Consider the following 17,372-nt stretch of genomic DNA (forward strand, 5'->3'; position numbering starts at 1 on the left):
TCCCCTGGCAGTCACTTGCTCCCCCCTGCCACTTACTGCTAGCCCCAGCCCAGGCAACCAGAAGCAGATGTGGCAAGTCAGGCTGGGAGCCAGAGCTGGAAGTAAGCAGCTATAAGGGGGACATGTGAGTGGCCGGTGGGGGAGCAGGCTGTGTTGTCTCCCCAGTGCTCTCCCTAGGCTGCACACTGTGAACTGCCCCTGTGCACCTCCTAACCCGAAACACAATCTACGCTGCGCTCCCCCTATTGCACACCCCTCTCCCACTGCATGAGCCACCACAGCCTGTGGCAGGTCACAACTCAGCTTCAGCTTCGGCCCCAGTGCTGGGACTACAGCAGCTGTTTGCCCCAGGCCAGTACTCAAATCTAAAATGAGGACTCCCCCCTGCCCCGACCCCACCTCCTTGTCTCCCTCCTACCACGGTGACTGGGGGCAAAAAACCTCATCTTGGATTTGAGAAAATATGTTATACTGAAAAAGTAAATTAATCTAAGTATTAAGTGAGGCAGAGTAGTTGAAAGCTGTTTAGGGTGTATACATTGCTATAAATAGCTTGCATCAAAAGTTCAGTAATTTACCTGCCAAAATATGATCAATAACATACCTCTTGAGGAGAACAATTTACTACACTATAATGCTTCCAAATTTCAAATTTAGATAGTTTTCTTTGGCCTCATTGCTAATTAATTTTCCTAATGGATTCATATTAGAAAATGCAGCAAGGCAAAAAGATATTACCTGAGACTTTGATGCCAGGTCATAAGACTTCATGTTTTTTAAATCTTGATGCTCCAGTGTCTAGTCATCTCCCACACTAAGTGCTGAAACAAGCAGGTTTCTGAGCCTATCCTCATCACAATTCCCTCTCTATATCTCCAATAGCATGCCTTCTGAGCACATTCTACTTAAACAAGCACTGAAGTATGTTAAAATTGCTGTCTGCAATATTTTACTACTCATTTCTGCCAATGCAAGCACATGCTAGAAAAATTGAAAACGTTAAAAAACAAATCACAAGTATAACCTGAATGGAGATTACTGTGAAAATAGTAAGAGTTTTTTCAAGAATGGGTAAGTGAGAGCCAGTGAAAAGTACATAACTTCAGCATTTGTAACACGAGGAAGAGAGAGACTGCTGCATTTTCTCCATATTATTTAATGCAATAAGTGCATTCAGCCAACATTTGCCTTGACAGAATATAGGGGTTAGTATCTAAAGAGCCAACAAGACATTCTTCACCAGCCTGATAGCTGGTTCTCTGATAACAACAATAATTTGTGTATGCATAAAAGAAAAAAGGTTTATGCCCTCAAAGTGAAACATGCCCATTAAAAGTAAGAACTTACTGATACTTTCAATCAGTAAATACTTTTTCATATGAATACTGTAGTTGGAAAGGCACTGATAGGACTGAAACTGTATTTGTGTAATTTGTTCAAATCTTCATTTGAATATTTAATTGTTGTGTTGAAATGAAGAAGTTGATATCAATTTCAATAAACATTTTCTCATAAGAAGACCTGTTCCAGTCACCAGATCTTACACCACTTTGAGTTTCTATTAAATTTAAATTGTCTTTAAGTTTGTTTGTTTTTTAAATATTCTTTACTTTGGATTTACATAGCCTCCCTCTGTCTGGTATTTCTGACCTTTCTAAACAGACTTCCCCTCCTAAAATTTAAATTTCACAAGTTGCTCACAAAACAGAAGTAACCATGGAATCAAATTATTGCGCCAAATATTTAGGCATTCCACTACAGGAAACTACTTAAGAGAAACCTTGGGGTATACTAATTACAACTCTACATAAATACTTAATGGGACTGTTGTAGAGGAGTAGAATGAAGGGCTTTTCCTAATCTGAAATCCATTTTCTCCTTTGTACAAATAATTCAAAATAAGAGATTACAAGAAATTGGCAACATGCATTTTTATAAATAAGCAAAAGGTGGTTAGTACAAGCTTGGCCAAACTTACATGCTGCCTATCTTAGAAGGTAAGCCAGATGGTGGGGGAACAAACTCTCTTTCCCTAGCAGATGTATCACTTGTATCAGTAGTTATCCCAATCTCTTGCACTTCTGCAACAGAAGCAAGAGGACCAGGAATAGTGGTGTCCGATGTACTAACATCAGAGGCTAAATCGCTGCTATCCGCATAGAGTAATTCCATCTGGGTGGTGGTCCTTCGGCGGGCCTAGATAAAAATAAAAAACAGTTCACACCTCGCACGCAAGAGCTTTAACAGTTTGTATCATAGTGCTACATTTTTAACCTCCTTATTACTTTTAACTATTTAGCAGTATGCATTCCACTTAACTCAGCTGTTAACTATTTTTGAAAACTAAATCAGTCTGCTTTATTCCACTGCAACAATTGCAGTAGGAGGGTCACGGTCAATTTCAACAGCATGAAATGGTGACTGGACATCTGTTTTAAAGAATATCCTTTGAAGCCAACCATAATAATCTGCCCATTTTACCATATTACTTACCATCTTAAGGCTCATGCAAGTTCAAACTACTATAGTTTTAGCAGTATCATACCTCCTCTCCTGATAGCACAGGCACCTACTTTTATTTTTGCTGGGGAGCAGGGAGGGGGCATAAAATGATGCCTCCCCCCTGCCGCAGCACAGCGAAGTGGAGCCTATGGGGGAGCAGGGGCAGATGTGGGCTTCCCTCTGAGGGCTTGGGGCTCCCTGCCCTGCTGCCCAACACCTGGGAGACCTGCACCAGCAGTACTGCCATGATGAGGCACCTCCTCCCTGCCCAACAGCAGTGGGGAGCACAACTCCACACTACCACTGCTGCCAGGTGGGCAGGAGGTGCCTTGCCATGGCAGTATGGCCAGCGTGGGGCTCCTGGGGGGAGGGCAGCGGAGGGGATGACCCTGGGGCGAGACTGGGGGGCCTTGGGGCCACAGCAGGCAGCCCACATCTGCCCCTGCTCTGCACATAAATCTGGGAGGCACACGCCCCCCATACCCTGCTGCCTAGAAGTGCACAGGAGTAGCAGAGAGCCACCTCCCCACCCCCTGGATGTGCCGCCCATGGCTGTCCCACTCCCTGCCTTGGCCCAAGGCCCCATGTACCACCCAACCTCTGCCCCACTCTTTCCCTCACCATGGGGGCTTCAATTTGCCCTGCCCCCCATAGACTTACCTGCAGGCAGCTAGAGAAGCTGCTGTCCACCATGGCCTGGGGCTGTATTCCTGGCCACATGCACATGTGCATGCACACACATGCGCAAGGTGCCCCCTGTGTCCTGCTCCACACAGCCCCTTGCTGGCTGGAACTCTGCCAGCCTGCAAGGGAAAACCTGCCATTTCCCACATTTTCCTGCAGTAAACACAAAATCTTGATCCCTACATGATACTGAGGATCCAGGACAAATGCTGGCCCAGAGTCATGCAGCCTGGGACCAGGACTTGATGTTCCTATTTCAGGACTACCCCACCCAATTAGGGATGGGTGGTCACCCTTCTCACTTCCCAAGGAGGGTTGGGGCCAGGGCCCTTAGGACTGCACATACGCGGCACCTATGGAGTGCACAGTGTTTTTTTCCAGTTTGGAAGTGGTTTTAAGCTAGGCCAAATAAAAGCACTCTTACTCCAGAATAGGAGGAAGAAGTGGGTTGTGCCAGTGTAACTTGAAAAATCTCATGTAAATAATACTTTATATAACTGATAAACAATGAGGTACAAGCAAACAATAAAAGAAGCTCAGGAAGACAAGCAGCATATATACTGTGCAACAAAGCAAAAAAAATGTTTTAAGGTTCAGGATAATGCTACATATGGTTTACCTGTCAGACTACTAAATATTCCAAACTATACTTTCCTAACAAAACAGTAAAATCCATTACCTACAAGTATAACTCCCCATACTTGGATGCAAGTTGGGGATCAACTCAGAACTTCATTTCATGTACCTAGGTCCCAGGAAGAATTATAAATACTTATTTTTAGAGTAATGCACAACTTTTCTCAAAGTCAAAAGTCCAGTGGAGTTTGAAGGAAACCAGCACATAATGACCTCTAATCAGGTTGACAGAACTGATGGCTACCAAAAAACCTCCCACAGATTGATGCATTGGCAGGAACTACCTTCTCATATCAGAGGCATATTGATGAACAATGTGGGAAAATCTGCTTTGACACCAAAGTAAAAGTAGAACACCAACTCTGTTCCCTCATCTAGAAGCAAGGAATGTTCCCTCATCTCCAGTCCCTCCTTTTGGTAAACAGTACCCCTACAAAACACTTTCATAAACTGCTGAGGTAAGACCTTCTTTTACAGTTTCTATCAACCTGTTTCTAAGCACTACATCTTTGCTGCTACTCTTTAGTTGAAAATTATTGCGTTAATTTCTAGAACTGTCAATCTGTCAACCTCTTCACCACTGAAGTTACTTAGAGAGAGGGAGAAAGGGTACGACATACATGTCAAGAAGGACAAGAGGTCAGTGTAAATCATTCTTATGTCAGGGAAGAGAGAAAGCAATTTCAGACTGGCCTGCTCCTTTAAAAAGAGACTGATCAAAAGCTTATGAGAGACTGAAATATAAACCTTTGCCTTCTTACTGGATCTCTCTAAGAATGCTGACATTACCACCCCTTACTTATTTACTTTCAATGGTCTAAAAAAAGTTCAGAATAAGGAAAGAGTATTTAAGCAGACATTTGTATTCATAACTATCTCTATTTTTCTTTTTAAATATGTACCAAATTATTTCCTACTTCTTCTAAAGGAGAGGTCTTATGACAATGCACCTCTAATCTAAAAAATGATTTTGTTAATCCTGTAGCAGCTTCCTAATTTTCATGTCAATGATTTTCCATACCAAATCTGAAAAGGCTAGTTGCTCTAACTGGTGAAAATCTACAAACTATCTGGAATCTCAAAGTCAAAGTTAGTTACTACTAATTTACTGCATTATCACCTGTGATTAAGAGCTCAAAAGGGTTAAATCATGCCTTCAACTGCAATTCTGCAACTGCAGACTGGAAGCCTGATTAAGTAAAGAACTAAAATAAATGCTTAACAACATGTCCCATGGGATCTTATGGGATTTAGGCATATATAAGTGCTGAGGTGAATTGAAGGAGCAGAAAAAAGAAACTAGAAGAAGAAAGAAGATATCAGAATCACAAAAAATCACTACTTTACTACCTCAGTTTTAGTGGTTCTTTGTTAACATCTGAAATGGGCTTTTAGAGTCTACACTTTCACAGCATTTCTCAGTGAAAGATTTATTATAATGACACCTTACCTTATTCTTGGGCTTAACTTCACCACACAGCTTCATAAGATCTGAAGACAATGAACTAGAACGAGAAAACAGTGATATAGTCAGAAAGAGAAGAACAAGTTCATGGTTTTTTTCCAAATCCAAGGTATTTACACTTTATGAATTTGATATCTTTTTTGATGAATCTGAAGGTGAAATGGGAAGAAAACAGTTTAGAAATATTTTCTAATGAATGAATAGTGTAAGCTAAACAAATTAAACTTAGTTTTCTGAAAGTAGATAAGGAAGTTTCCAAAGACCTCTTTACCTTCCTTCTGCTCCAGGGCTGTGTGGTGGTGCATCCTCATCAGAACTATCTTCTACATTTTCTAGAAAATTTTGGAAAGACACATTTAGTCTGCTTATGCCTCACAGGTCTGTGGAACCCACAAAGTCCCCAGATTACAGTGAGCACAATTAATACATCTACATTTTTCTGCCTTGTGGAAATATATACCAAGTTCAGGATCAACAAAAAATTTGAAATGTTTTTGCTAATCAGTTCTTGTTCAGTGTGGGACACCTAATCTCCTTAGGCTCTTAGGCTAAGAACAAAGCATCAGAAGTAGCCATCTATTTTTGCAGATGACTGTCAACGAAGACAGAAAAATCTACATACCATTTGAAGGGGGAAACATGGAAGAACGGAGGAAAAAAGAGTAAAGTAGAATAACAAAACCTTAGTGCAAAAACACAGTAGAACCTGGATTCTTCCTACTGGGATGATTCACAACCTCCTTAATTCATAGCAGGCTACTGAGTTAAAGATAAGCCACTCAGCTGACTGTTGTGATTTATACTTCAAGGCCACTACTTCTCCATTAGCTGGAGAATCTTGGTGATCCCCTGTAGCTACTCTCATCTTCACAGGTTGCTTAGGAACTTAACTCAATGAAGAATCCAGGTTTTACTGTATGTTCCTGGGTAGACTGACTGTTTCTTCCATCTTTTGTAATTATTCAGATACAAGGTGGTAATATCCTAATGCTCAGAAGTAAAACAAAATAAAAAACTTTTCTGTAACTTTTATTTCCAAGGGTTTTGGTAGACAGAAGCAATCATATCATTAGTTTACAAGCATTTAAAAGTTTTAGAACAGGATTATATCACTACCTAAGACAGAAAAACAGCTTCCTAAAGAACTATAACACTATATTTCAACTAAGTGCAAAAATACTATTCAGTAGAAGTATCTCCTGAAACAAAATGGGTACACATATCCATTCACTTAAGACAACACCAGCATGCACATCATACGCTGTAACAGCAAATCAGACCGATTATGAAATCTGCATGCAAAAATTCAAGATGCTAAGTTAAGACAACCAGTACAGTATATATGTATGCTTGATGGTAAAGATATAAACAATTTAAAAAACACAAGAACTAAGGAATAAAAAACCCCCCACATTTGGACAGTATAATTTGCAAAATCAAACCTTGTTTCCTCCCCAAGAAATAACAATGTTACTTATTTTCATTATCATTGAATGCTGGATGAGAATACACTTTCAGAACACAAAACATACAACTTTTAATGAAATTCACTTGTTCTTTTGGCGCACTGCAATAATTCCATGAATTAAATAACATTTGCCCTGCTGACACATAATGTCATTTAATTAAATGACAACAAGGATTCATGTTATTGTCTTGCTACTTGGCACACAAGTATGCATATCTGCTAGGAAGCAAGAACAGTACATAATGCATAAAACAAAAGTTAAAAGCAATGTTATTAACATTGCAGTAGGCTTCTCCATGTATTGCTTATCAAAATTCATGCTTTAGGAAAAAAGCTGGGGGGGAATACCCCTTATATACCCACTACTGTACAATGGATGTATAGTAGTGAGAAAAATGGAACCAAATTAAATGCTGTCTTATACTTACAAGACTATCCAGGCCCCAAAATCTTTACACAAGCTCCCCAGCCTTGTCAATTTACCCCAACATCTCATGAAGTGAGCTGTGGCTCACGAAAATCTTATGCTTCTTTAAATCAGTTAGTGTATAAGGTGTACCTCTATCCTGCCTTCTGCCTGACTTTAGACTAAACACACCTAACTACTTCTCTCTCTCTACCCCTACACAAGATTCATCAAGAACCTTCAACTTATTGTGCTGGTTTAAAAATATAGTTTCATTTTTGGGATAAAAATAACAGTACTATGAAGAAAGAGACGTAACAGAAATATTACTTCCAACTTTCTTTTTAAATTCCTTTTTAGGTTCAAATTTTCTTTAAAGTATTTCCTTACTAAATTTGTGCAGAAAAGAGGTAAGTCAAGCAGAACAATTCAATTTTTGTAGCAAAACTACTATCAACAAAGCACTGCTGATAAAATAAACACTACTCTCAGTGATTCACTAGTTACACTAAGGCTGAATTCAACTCAGTGTCCCTCCCACAAAGAGCCTACCAACTAGTTTGTACAGATAACACCTCAAAAGAACTTGAAAATAAAAAGTGTTGGTGGAAAGAGAAACAGATGAGACAACGGGGTGGTTAAACAAGAGAAGGATTTATTTATGCATTATTGGGTCACACTCATCTGTGCTATCTTGTTACATGAACTCCCTTTTTATGTTTGTTTTGCAACTATGGCATAGGAAGGGCTGTGAGAGGCTTGTGAGGGTAGTTTGACATGTTGGCCTCATCAAATGAAGTGATATAATGAGACACAAGAGAAAAAAAGCTATACAAGGCAGCAGAGAGAAATAAGGTATGAAGCTCTTAGCAAGCAAAGACAAAATGAGCACTAAGGTTCATGGGGGTGGCACTGCACGTGAAGGAGAGCAAAAGCAAATGAAACTAGAAACACAGGTGGAAAAAAGTAGCAAAGATTTTAAAGGTGAATAACAAGCCATCAGAATGTAATTAGTTTGACCAACAGCAGTATGCAAAAGTGACACAGCATACTGTGGTCCTTCCTCAAGCTCAATCTGCACATACACAGCTGCAAGCCAAACCCACAAAGAAGCAAACCAATTTTGGGGGACTTCAGAAAAAATTAATTCCAGCAACATTTCTGGAACAGCTGTACTAGGACAAGCCTAATGCAAAAGGGTATATTGTATTATACAGGTTGTTTATAAAGTCCTTGTGCAACTTTAAACTTTAATAACTTTGGATGTACACACGATAGAAGCAAACTATAAATGGCGATTGAAAACAATTAATTAAGTTTTAGCACAATACAACTGAAATTTCTAGACCTCAACATAACCACCACCTTTTATGGTTCAATCCAATTTTCCAACCCACAGAAAACACTTTCCAGTTGCTGCTGAGTGATTTCATGAATTGCATTTGTGATCCTTACCCTATGCATATGTTACACTATGCTAAAACCGTAATGAATTATACTTTCAATTGCCATTTGCAGTTTGCTTCTATCATGTGTATATCCAAAGTTATTAAATTTTAAAGTTGCACAAGGGCTTTATAAACACCCTGTATGCAAAAGGATAAAGTACAAGCAGGGGAGGAAGATCCAGAGGGGTGTGGTGGTGTGGTCATAGGCCTTCTTCATTCCTCCTTCACTCCTGCTGCCCACAGTAGTCAAGAGCCCAAAACTGCCAGAATCAGTGTCCCTGGCCCCCTTCCCAAGTCAGGCAGAAAGCCAGCAGCATCTGCTGAGTCAACTGAGGACCTGATGCTTGCCAGGCTGCCTGGCCCGTCTTTCCAAACTGATTTGGCAGGCACTGCTAGATTCCTGTCTGACTTGAGAAAAGGAGCCTAGAAGCCCAGCTCCAGCTGGACTGAGCTCTCAGCTGCCTTGGCAGGTACCTTTTCCCAAACCAGACAGGGAGCCAGCAGTACTTGCTGTGTCCTGCCAGTTGGGAAGGCCCAAGACCCAATCCTAACTACATCCCCCTTTCCAAAATGCTGTGCATGCTGGTGAGTACAAGAAAACATTGAATTACAAAGGTACAATGCCTCTTCACAACAGGATATAACACACAAACCACTCACTTAGTACTTGTAAAAGGCAGGGCATGGCAGCACCTTAGAGACTAACTTGTTCAGAAAGGTGTAAGCTTTCTGAACAACTGCCTACTTTATCAGCTACTACTATCAGCCTACTTTATCAGCTACTCTTTGATAATTGTTCAGAGTGACAAAACTAGAAACACTTTGTATACATGTATAGACATGAAATAATGTTCGTTAAAAGGATTTGATGCTTTAATATAAATTACATCTTGCCTCATGGAGAAAAGCTAAGAGAAATGTTATTTTGATACGGTGGATTTTTTATTTTTTACTTTAATGGTAATTCTAATATTTCCATCTGTGAAAGCAAGATACAGATTGTTAGGGATGTAAGTTTCACATCCACTCTTTTGCTCTAGACCATAATAATTTCCTTCTTCCCCAGATAGATGCAGTTTCTTTACTTGCTAGTCTTGACAGGTCACTTAACATCACAGGCTAGGGACAGAAGTTAAACTGATTTATGTGTAAGTCATCAGAAACTGGTTTAAACCTGTAACAGAACAGAACCCCTGTGCAAATAAACCAGTTTCAAAATGGCTGAAACTGTTTGAAGATAAACCTGGTTGAATGTAGCATCAGACTTCATTGATTTGAGTCAAATTGGTTTATGAAACTTTTGTCCCAGACCCCTTCCTAGTTCAAGTTAAATCACAGTCCCCCCACATCCCAGCATGCTTTTCAGCCCTGGGCTGGGCTCTGCTCTAGCAGAGAAGGATTGAGGAGGTAGGGGGAGGCAGGAACTGTTGCCCCAGGCAACCACCACCTGGGGTCTGTGGCCAGGGAGGAGGGTTAAACTTCCCTTTCCCCAGATACAGAGCGTCCCTGTCCTGCTAAAAACTTATCGCTGCCTGCAACTGTGGACTACAAATCCCAGAGGCACCTGGAAGCAGGAAAAGGAAAGGATGAGCAACCCTGCAGAGTTCTGCTGCTGTGAGGCTGGACTGCAAATCCCAGAGACCTCAGGGGCAGCAGGAGGAGGAAGAGATCACACAGCCCATGCTGGCTCCATGCCAGAGAGCCTTGCTCTAGCACCCCCCAGCTTCTGGCCTAAGCCACTGCAGGCATGTGCCTGTATTTTCTGAAGCAAAAGTGAATGGCTGTCTAGTTGTTTCTCAGCTTAATCTCTGAGCTTAGACTAACTGGCAAAGACTGAATTGATTCAGCCTCAGGGTTTCTGACTGTCTGAACATAGCCACAGTGACTTTTTTTTTGATCTATTCAGCACTGGTAAGACCACATCTGGAGTACTGTGTTCAGGGCGCCCCACTATAGAAAGGATGTGGACAAATTGGAGAGAGTCCAGTGGAGGGCAACAAAAATGATGAGGGGGCTGGGGGGACATGACTAATGAGGAGAGGCTAAGGGAACTGGACTTATTTAGTCTGGAGAAGAGAAGACAGAGGGGATTTAACAGCAGCCTTCAACTACCTGAAGAGAGGTTCCCAAAAAGGATGGAGCTAATCTATTCTTAATGGTGGTAGATGACACAACACGGAGCAGCAGTCTCAAGTTGCAGCAAGGGAAGCTTACGTTAGATATTAGGAAAAATATCTAGGAGGGTAGTAAAACACTGGGCAGGTTACCCAGAGAAGTTGTGGAATCTCTATCCTTGGAAGTTTTTAAGACCTGGCTAGACAAAGCCTTGGCTGAGATGATCTATTTGGGTTAGTCCTGCTTTGAGAAAGGGGTTGGATTAGATGACCTCCTAAGATGCCTTCCAACCCTCACTTTCTATGATTCTATGATTTTATGAAAGTGGAAATGCTTACAGGAATATGTTACAAGAATATTGTGAGATTTAGTTCATGCTTTCAAAGCAAATTTTGGAAAATATCAGATGAAAGGTGCTATACAAAACTGCCAGCATTATTCCTTTCTAGCTAGCTGCTGTTGTAGTGGGATTGGTTTCGCTTTTTTAATTGAAAAATAATTCCGCAAGAGAAGGCTGACAGGTGATCTTGTGGCTGCCTACAAATTTATTAGGGGGCGCAGCAAGGAATCGGAGATGCTCTGTTCATCAGGGTGCCTCTTGGGGTAACAAGGAATAATGGTCACAAACTGACAGAGAGCAGATTTAGGCTAGACATTAGGAAAAACTTCTTCACGGTAAGGGTGGCCAAAATTTGGAATGGGCTTCCAAGGGAGGTGGTGCTCTCCCCTGCCTTGGGGGTCTTTAAGAGAAGGCTGGATAGGCATCTGGCTGGGGTCCTCTGACCCCAGCACTCTTTCCTGCCCAAGCAGGGGGTTGGACTCAAATGATCTGTTGAGGTCCCTTCCGACCCTAGCATCTATGAATCTATAAATTCAACCCCTAAAACAGATGCCTTTAAGAGAGCAAGAAGCATCTACAAAGTTGAAGAAAATGAAACAATGACTGTTGGCTGAAGATGTATTATTCAATTTGACATGATTTCTGTTGTGTTTTGTTTGTTTTTTTATATTGTGCGTATGACTGAAATCTATAAAAACAACTAACATTAAATGGTCACAGTTCTATTCCAGACAAAGCAGGACATTCTTAAGTAGTAAACAACTTAATGCAACAACATACTTTGGGGCAACTACTCAAGTGGTATCAAAATTGTTATAACTCCAGTGAAAACAATGGAGTTAGGACAATTTATACTTGCCTGTATAAACTGATGATCAAATACCTTCTTGAAGAAGCACTAAGGAATTTTCAGGAGCAGCATCTATCTGATACTTGCATAAATTAGTACAGAATAGTTCAACTGGATTAGAAAGAGTGTAAAACTATAAAAAAGGACTTGGATGAAATATAAAGCATTTCTGATACAGTCATAGCATTGGGGGGAGGGGAGGGAATTGATGTACTCTACACCAAAACAGTCATTCTTTAAAATGTTATACTCCTTCAATCCACAAATGAATAAAACCAGCAAATTATAAATGAGTGAAAGTGGGAAACAGTCTTATATTGTCTGTATTATGTTCATTCTGTAAAGTACTGAAATTCAAAGATAAGTAGCTATCTACAAAATGTTACAAAAGAAATACATGTTAAGTTACTTTGTCACACAAAAGTTAAATTTGTCATAGTGATGATAGTAAATGATTCATTCCCCTTACTAAACTATATATTTTGAACACATTGTGCTCCCTAAACATATGAATAATTAAATAAGTTTATCTACAGCCACACTTTCTGCATTTATTACTTGTCAGTGTTTTAGGTGGTGTCACTAAAAGGAGAAGTGTTTGTAAGGTTGTGATAATGAGTATGCTTACAGAACAGTACATGCAAATTGTTCACACGCTCACAAATTCTAGGATGCACGAGTTAGTGTACATGAACAATTAGTAACTCATGCAGTACAGTACACAGAAAGCTAAACATACTTACCCAGTGGTATGCTATCTAGGTCTGTATAAATAACAGCAACAAGGAAACAAAAAGCAACACTCCAATCAAAACATATCCAATTATAAAAAAGCCTATATTAAACTACATTATTTATAGTATTACCTTTCAAGGCAAAGAATAGATGCCGTAATAGACACAATTCCTTCAAAAACACTACAGTATGAAGGAAGGAAATCAAAACTTGTATTTTAAAGTTTAAGTAATACCAAATCGTAAATTTTTAGTTATGTATGGAAACAGGTAGCATATTTTGAATTAAAAATTCATGGCAATCAAAACATTATTTCTTGTACTTCACTTCTGCACAGATCTTTCAAAAAATATACATGTACCTTATGTGTGGAATACATTTTCAATTTAAGATATTAAATACAGCATCTATTCCAGAAAGAAAATTGTCTAAAATGCCTACCACAACATGCATGAAAAGCAGACTTAACATGCAATTTACTATCATTAATATCACGTGTCAAAATTACCTTGCAAAGCATGACCCAGCAAAGCATCAAGTTCAGGATTTAACTCTGCTTTTTCCTTCAACATATGAAATAGCAGCTGGTTTTGCGTAGCACTTGTAATTTCAGTTTGCTTAAGGCGTCCTTCAAGAACTTTAATCTGTGCCTCTTTCTGGGCTGCTTGCAGACCCTGTAAACAACAAATGCATTAACATTCTGGAGTAAGTCAATAAACAAACATTTTTACATACTGTTTCGCTTTTTGCAACTTAAAGGCAAATTTGAAACTGCTGGGTTTGTTCCTACTTTCTCCGGATTGAAAGCAACTAGGAGCCATTTTTTTGGTGTTTTCTATCTAGCCTTTTGTTTCACCTTCATTCTTCAGGTCCAACTTAAGTATGTTTGCCTATCCTAGGTATTAGCTTCTCACAAAAGTACGTAAACCCAAGTACAAGCAAGGTGCATGAGAACTAAGTCCTCTTATCTATTAAATAAGTTATCTAAAAAAACCCAAAGAGCCTAAAATGGTAAACTCTTTTAAAAGATCTGTATATGAACATTCAGTTTTCTCTGAAAGGACCTCAAAAAAAATTACATGAGAATTCATTTTAGGAAATTTACACGGATGCATACGACTTAACAAAAATGTTAGCCTACTTTAGTTTTGGAAGAAGAGGAGGTACTCACAGGTAAAGGTACACCAATACATCGGTTCATATCATATTGGCACCAATAAAAGCAAAATTGATATTACGGACAATCAGCTTTTTTGGCTGATGTGGCAATAATTATGTTAATAAATGCTGCATGCATGCACGCAGCCCAGCAGCTTGGAGGGCAGCGTCCAACTGGTAAGTATGTGGGGGAAAAGGGGCGGGGGAGGGCAGGGGCGTGGTGGCACTGTGCAGAACGAGGCCCCCATGGTGAGGAAGGGAGAGAGTGGGGATGGAGCTGCGGCAGGCACTGCCCAGTCGGGGCAGGGTGGGGAAGGGTGGGCACAGGACAGAGCTGCAAGAGGCTCAAAGGGTGCGGTGGGGCTCCTGCCCCCCGGATCTGTGCGTGGGGCGAGAGCAGGCGCCCGTTGCAGGCTAGGGTTGGAGGCAATGCCAGGTTCTTCTCAGCAGAGGTGCTGGGCTGGGCTGTGTGTAGGGCGGGTGGCAGCTACGGTGAATTTTAGGGTGGCTGTAGCCCACCTTGTAACCCCCTTCCCAACACCACTGCTGCCCACTCTGCACACAGCCTCAGCCCAGAACCCCCACCAAGAAGAGCCTGGTGTCACCCATGACCCCAGCCCGCCCTCGACCTGCACACAGATCTGAGGGGCACGTGCACCTCCATACCTCCCCCAGGGGGCATCACTGGCAGGAGCCACCCCCCTAACCCCCACATGAGCTGCTCGTGGCTCCATCCTGCTCTGGCTGGGCAGCACCTGCCCCTGCCTCACCCCCCACTCCCTCCCTCACCACAGGGGCTTGATCTGTGCCCCCCACATGCCCCTGTCCTCTCCCTGCCCCTTTTCCCCGCCACAGACGTACCAAGCAGATGCTGCTTTCCAAGCTGCCAGGCTGCATATCCGCTAATATGGCTCATTAATAATTGGCCATTGGTATTGGCCCAAAAATCTGTATTGGTGTACCCCTACTCACAGGAATAGGAAAATACTGACTTCACACAATTTTGGACTTGTTAATAATTGCAATGAATGGGAAGTATTTCATTGATTTTAATAACTGGCTGAGGGAGGATAGCCACAAGCTGAGGGAGGATAGGTTTAGGTTAGATATTAGGAAGAACTACTCCACTGTAAGGGTGGCCAGAGCCTGGAATAGGCTTCCCAGAGAGGTGGTGCTCTCACCTTCCCTGGAAATCTTCAACAGGAGAGTGGATAGGCACCTGGCTGGGGTCTTATGACCCCTGCAACCCCCAGTGCTCCTTCCTGCCCATGGCAGGGGGTCGGACTAGATGATCTGTCTAGGTCCCTTCCGACTCACTGATTCTATGATTCTATGAATATAAAAGAAAAACAGCAACTTACTCTATTTAATAGCTACCTGTGTGAATTGAGCTAAATACAATGATCTTTTTCACTTTCAGATCTTTATTCACTGGGTTTTAGACATTAACATGTGGTAGGAATGTAGCAATATGTAATTTCAGTTTTGTTTTATGGCTTTAAAACTGTTGCTAAAAACCATATTCCTGAAAACTGCTGTGATTTTTCAATTCTGGGAAATTGGTATGACCAGCTGAGGTTAGAGAGCTAGTAGATGTTCAGCATCTTTGAAAATCAGCTCACTCTTTATATAGGCTCTTACAGGATGTTGAGAGCTTGACTCCAGGCACCTATTTTTTGAAAAGCTTGGCCTTGATAGGCCTTGTATGAATGGTCTTGCGTTACTTCTTTACAATAGCAAGTTAGGTACAAGAATGAACAGTAGTTTCCATTCAAATCAATAAAATACAGAATGAATAAAATATAGTAACATAGTTGAATATGCAGAAGCTCATCATTTCTTTCACAGTTAAGTCATATATGAAGGTTTTTATACCGAACATATAAACACCAGTAAAGAATAAGCCAATTAAAAATAAACAAACAGAAAGCACAGTGTATTTCATTCACTGTGTTACCTTATTAATGCCCATTGTCAAGAAGTGATCAAGAAGATATCGAGCTTCTGTAAGAGTGCAGGCATTAATCACTGCAGTAACATCCAGGGTCTCTCCTTCTTCCTACATATACAACAATAAAAATAGGGGAAAGGAAAAAAAAAAAAAAAAAAAAAAATCACACCATTTTTACATCTTAAAATGGAAAAAATAAACAATGAAGATTCAGGGTAAGATTTTAAAAAGCAGTTAAGGTTAATATGTCTTAAAGAACTTTGAAAAATCCTGCCCAGAACCATTATAGAATCTCTGAAGGAAAACTGATTATTTTCTCTTAAATAGTCTACATTTATACAAGAATGTCCTCTGTTATGTCCTCCTCAGAACATCTTCTGATCCTGTATTGCACTGATTACCTGGTCACAAAGAAGTCCAAGGAGCTATTATACTGGCATGAGAAGAACAGTACAAGCCACTGATATAGTAACATGAACTAGGACTAAAGCACAGGGTATGGCCAAAAGTATATATTTTAGCTACTTCAGAAGAGGGAAGAAGTACCCAGAACTTGTTATAATATAAAATTTTAGGTCAGAATTGAGTCTGTAACAATATGGCTAAGTTCAGGTATTGGGGGGGAGGTTAAATCAATTCAAAATGGCCGCCCAATATCAGGTAAGTCTGGATGGGTGGGATAACCAGAGGGCTGGGGTCCAGCAGGCTGGAGGGGATCAGGGTGGGGTGAGCAGGTGTGGCCCACAGATGTAGTGGGGTCCCCCCCGCCTCCAACAAACCTATACCCCATCCCTCCCACGCCTCACCCCACGGGGACTTACTTGCTTGGCTCCAGCAGTAGCCAAGTCGTAGGAATTGAGAGTGCTAGCTGGTGCATGGTGGGGCGGGGGGGGGAGAAGCAAGAAAGGGGGAGCCAGGGGGAAAAAAAAAAAAAAATGGGCTGGGGGGAGGGGCTAAAACTAGCCCAGTGCAGTGGGAGGGAGGAGTGAAAAGAGCAGCCCTGGGGCTGGGGCCAGTGGTCCTGGGGCTGCGCAGGTGAAATGGACAGAAGCTCTAAGCAACATTTTGACCTAAATCGAATAAGTCTGATATTTCATAGATCCAAGTTTATCTTAAACAGGGTTCTGCAATTTTTAGACCGGTTTGTGTGCATGGAACTTCTGTACTGTTACAGGTTTAGACTGATTGTTGGTCACTGAGACTGGGTCTGTAAACGTAAGGCTGGCACCAGGATGAGTTAAGCTTAAATAGGGTGGCCATTTGAACCCAATTTAACCTCCCAAAATGTCTCTACTTAGCCCACAAATTCACTAAATCACCCTAACTGTGACCCTGGATGAAGAAGGGTTAATACTGGAATTGTTTTGCCACACTTATATTGCTACAGGATTATGCAGCTGAAATTGTTGTACTGTAACAGTTTGTATTAGCATACTTTGACAGAGATACAATGGTTACATCTGTCTATACCCACAGACTAGCTCTGAGAAAGAAGTAGCCAAGGTACAGCTTTGAGAAAGGGTTTAACAAGTATCATAGTTAGGACTGCGAGATATAGCACATACTGAGTCCCTGTAGGTTCTACATAGCTGTTCAAAAGACCTTGATGTCTGC

General features: G+C 41.1%; 1 protein-coding gene across 1 annotated transcript in view; it reads right to left on the reverse strand.

Moving 5' to 3' along the window:
* Positions 1 to 17,372, reverse strand: part of KIF21A (kinesin family member 21A) — a 151,734-nt gene that overhangs the window by 25,610 nt on the left and 108,752 nt on the right. Inside the window, exons 22-27 of the mRNA XM_019509323.1 lie at positions 15,765 to 15,866; positions 13,158 to 13,323; positions 12,658 to 12,678; positions 5,559 to 5,619; positions 5,273 to 5,327; positions 1,979 to 2,196 (exon numbers count right to left, since the gene is read on the reverse strand). Of these exons, the coding sequence (XP_019364868.1) occupies positions 1,979 to 2,196; positions 5,273 to 5,327; positions 5,559 to 5,619; positions 12,658 to 12,678; positions 13,158 to 13,323; positions 15,765 to 15,866 (623 nt within the window). The remainder of the gene's footprint in view (positions 1 to 1,978; positions 2,197 to 5,272; positions 5,328 to 5,558; positions 5,620 to 12,657; positions 12,679 to 13,157; positions 13,324 to 15,764; positions 15,867 to 17,372) is intronic.

Source organism: Gavialis gangeticus, unplaced genomic scaffold, assembly GCF_001723915.1.
Source record: "Gavialis gangeticus isolate Ggan-Ray unplaced genomic scaffold, GavGan_comp1, whole genome shotgun sequence".
NCBI lineage: Eukaryota > Metazoa > Chordata > Crocodylia > Gavialidae > Gavialis > Gavialis gangeticus.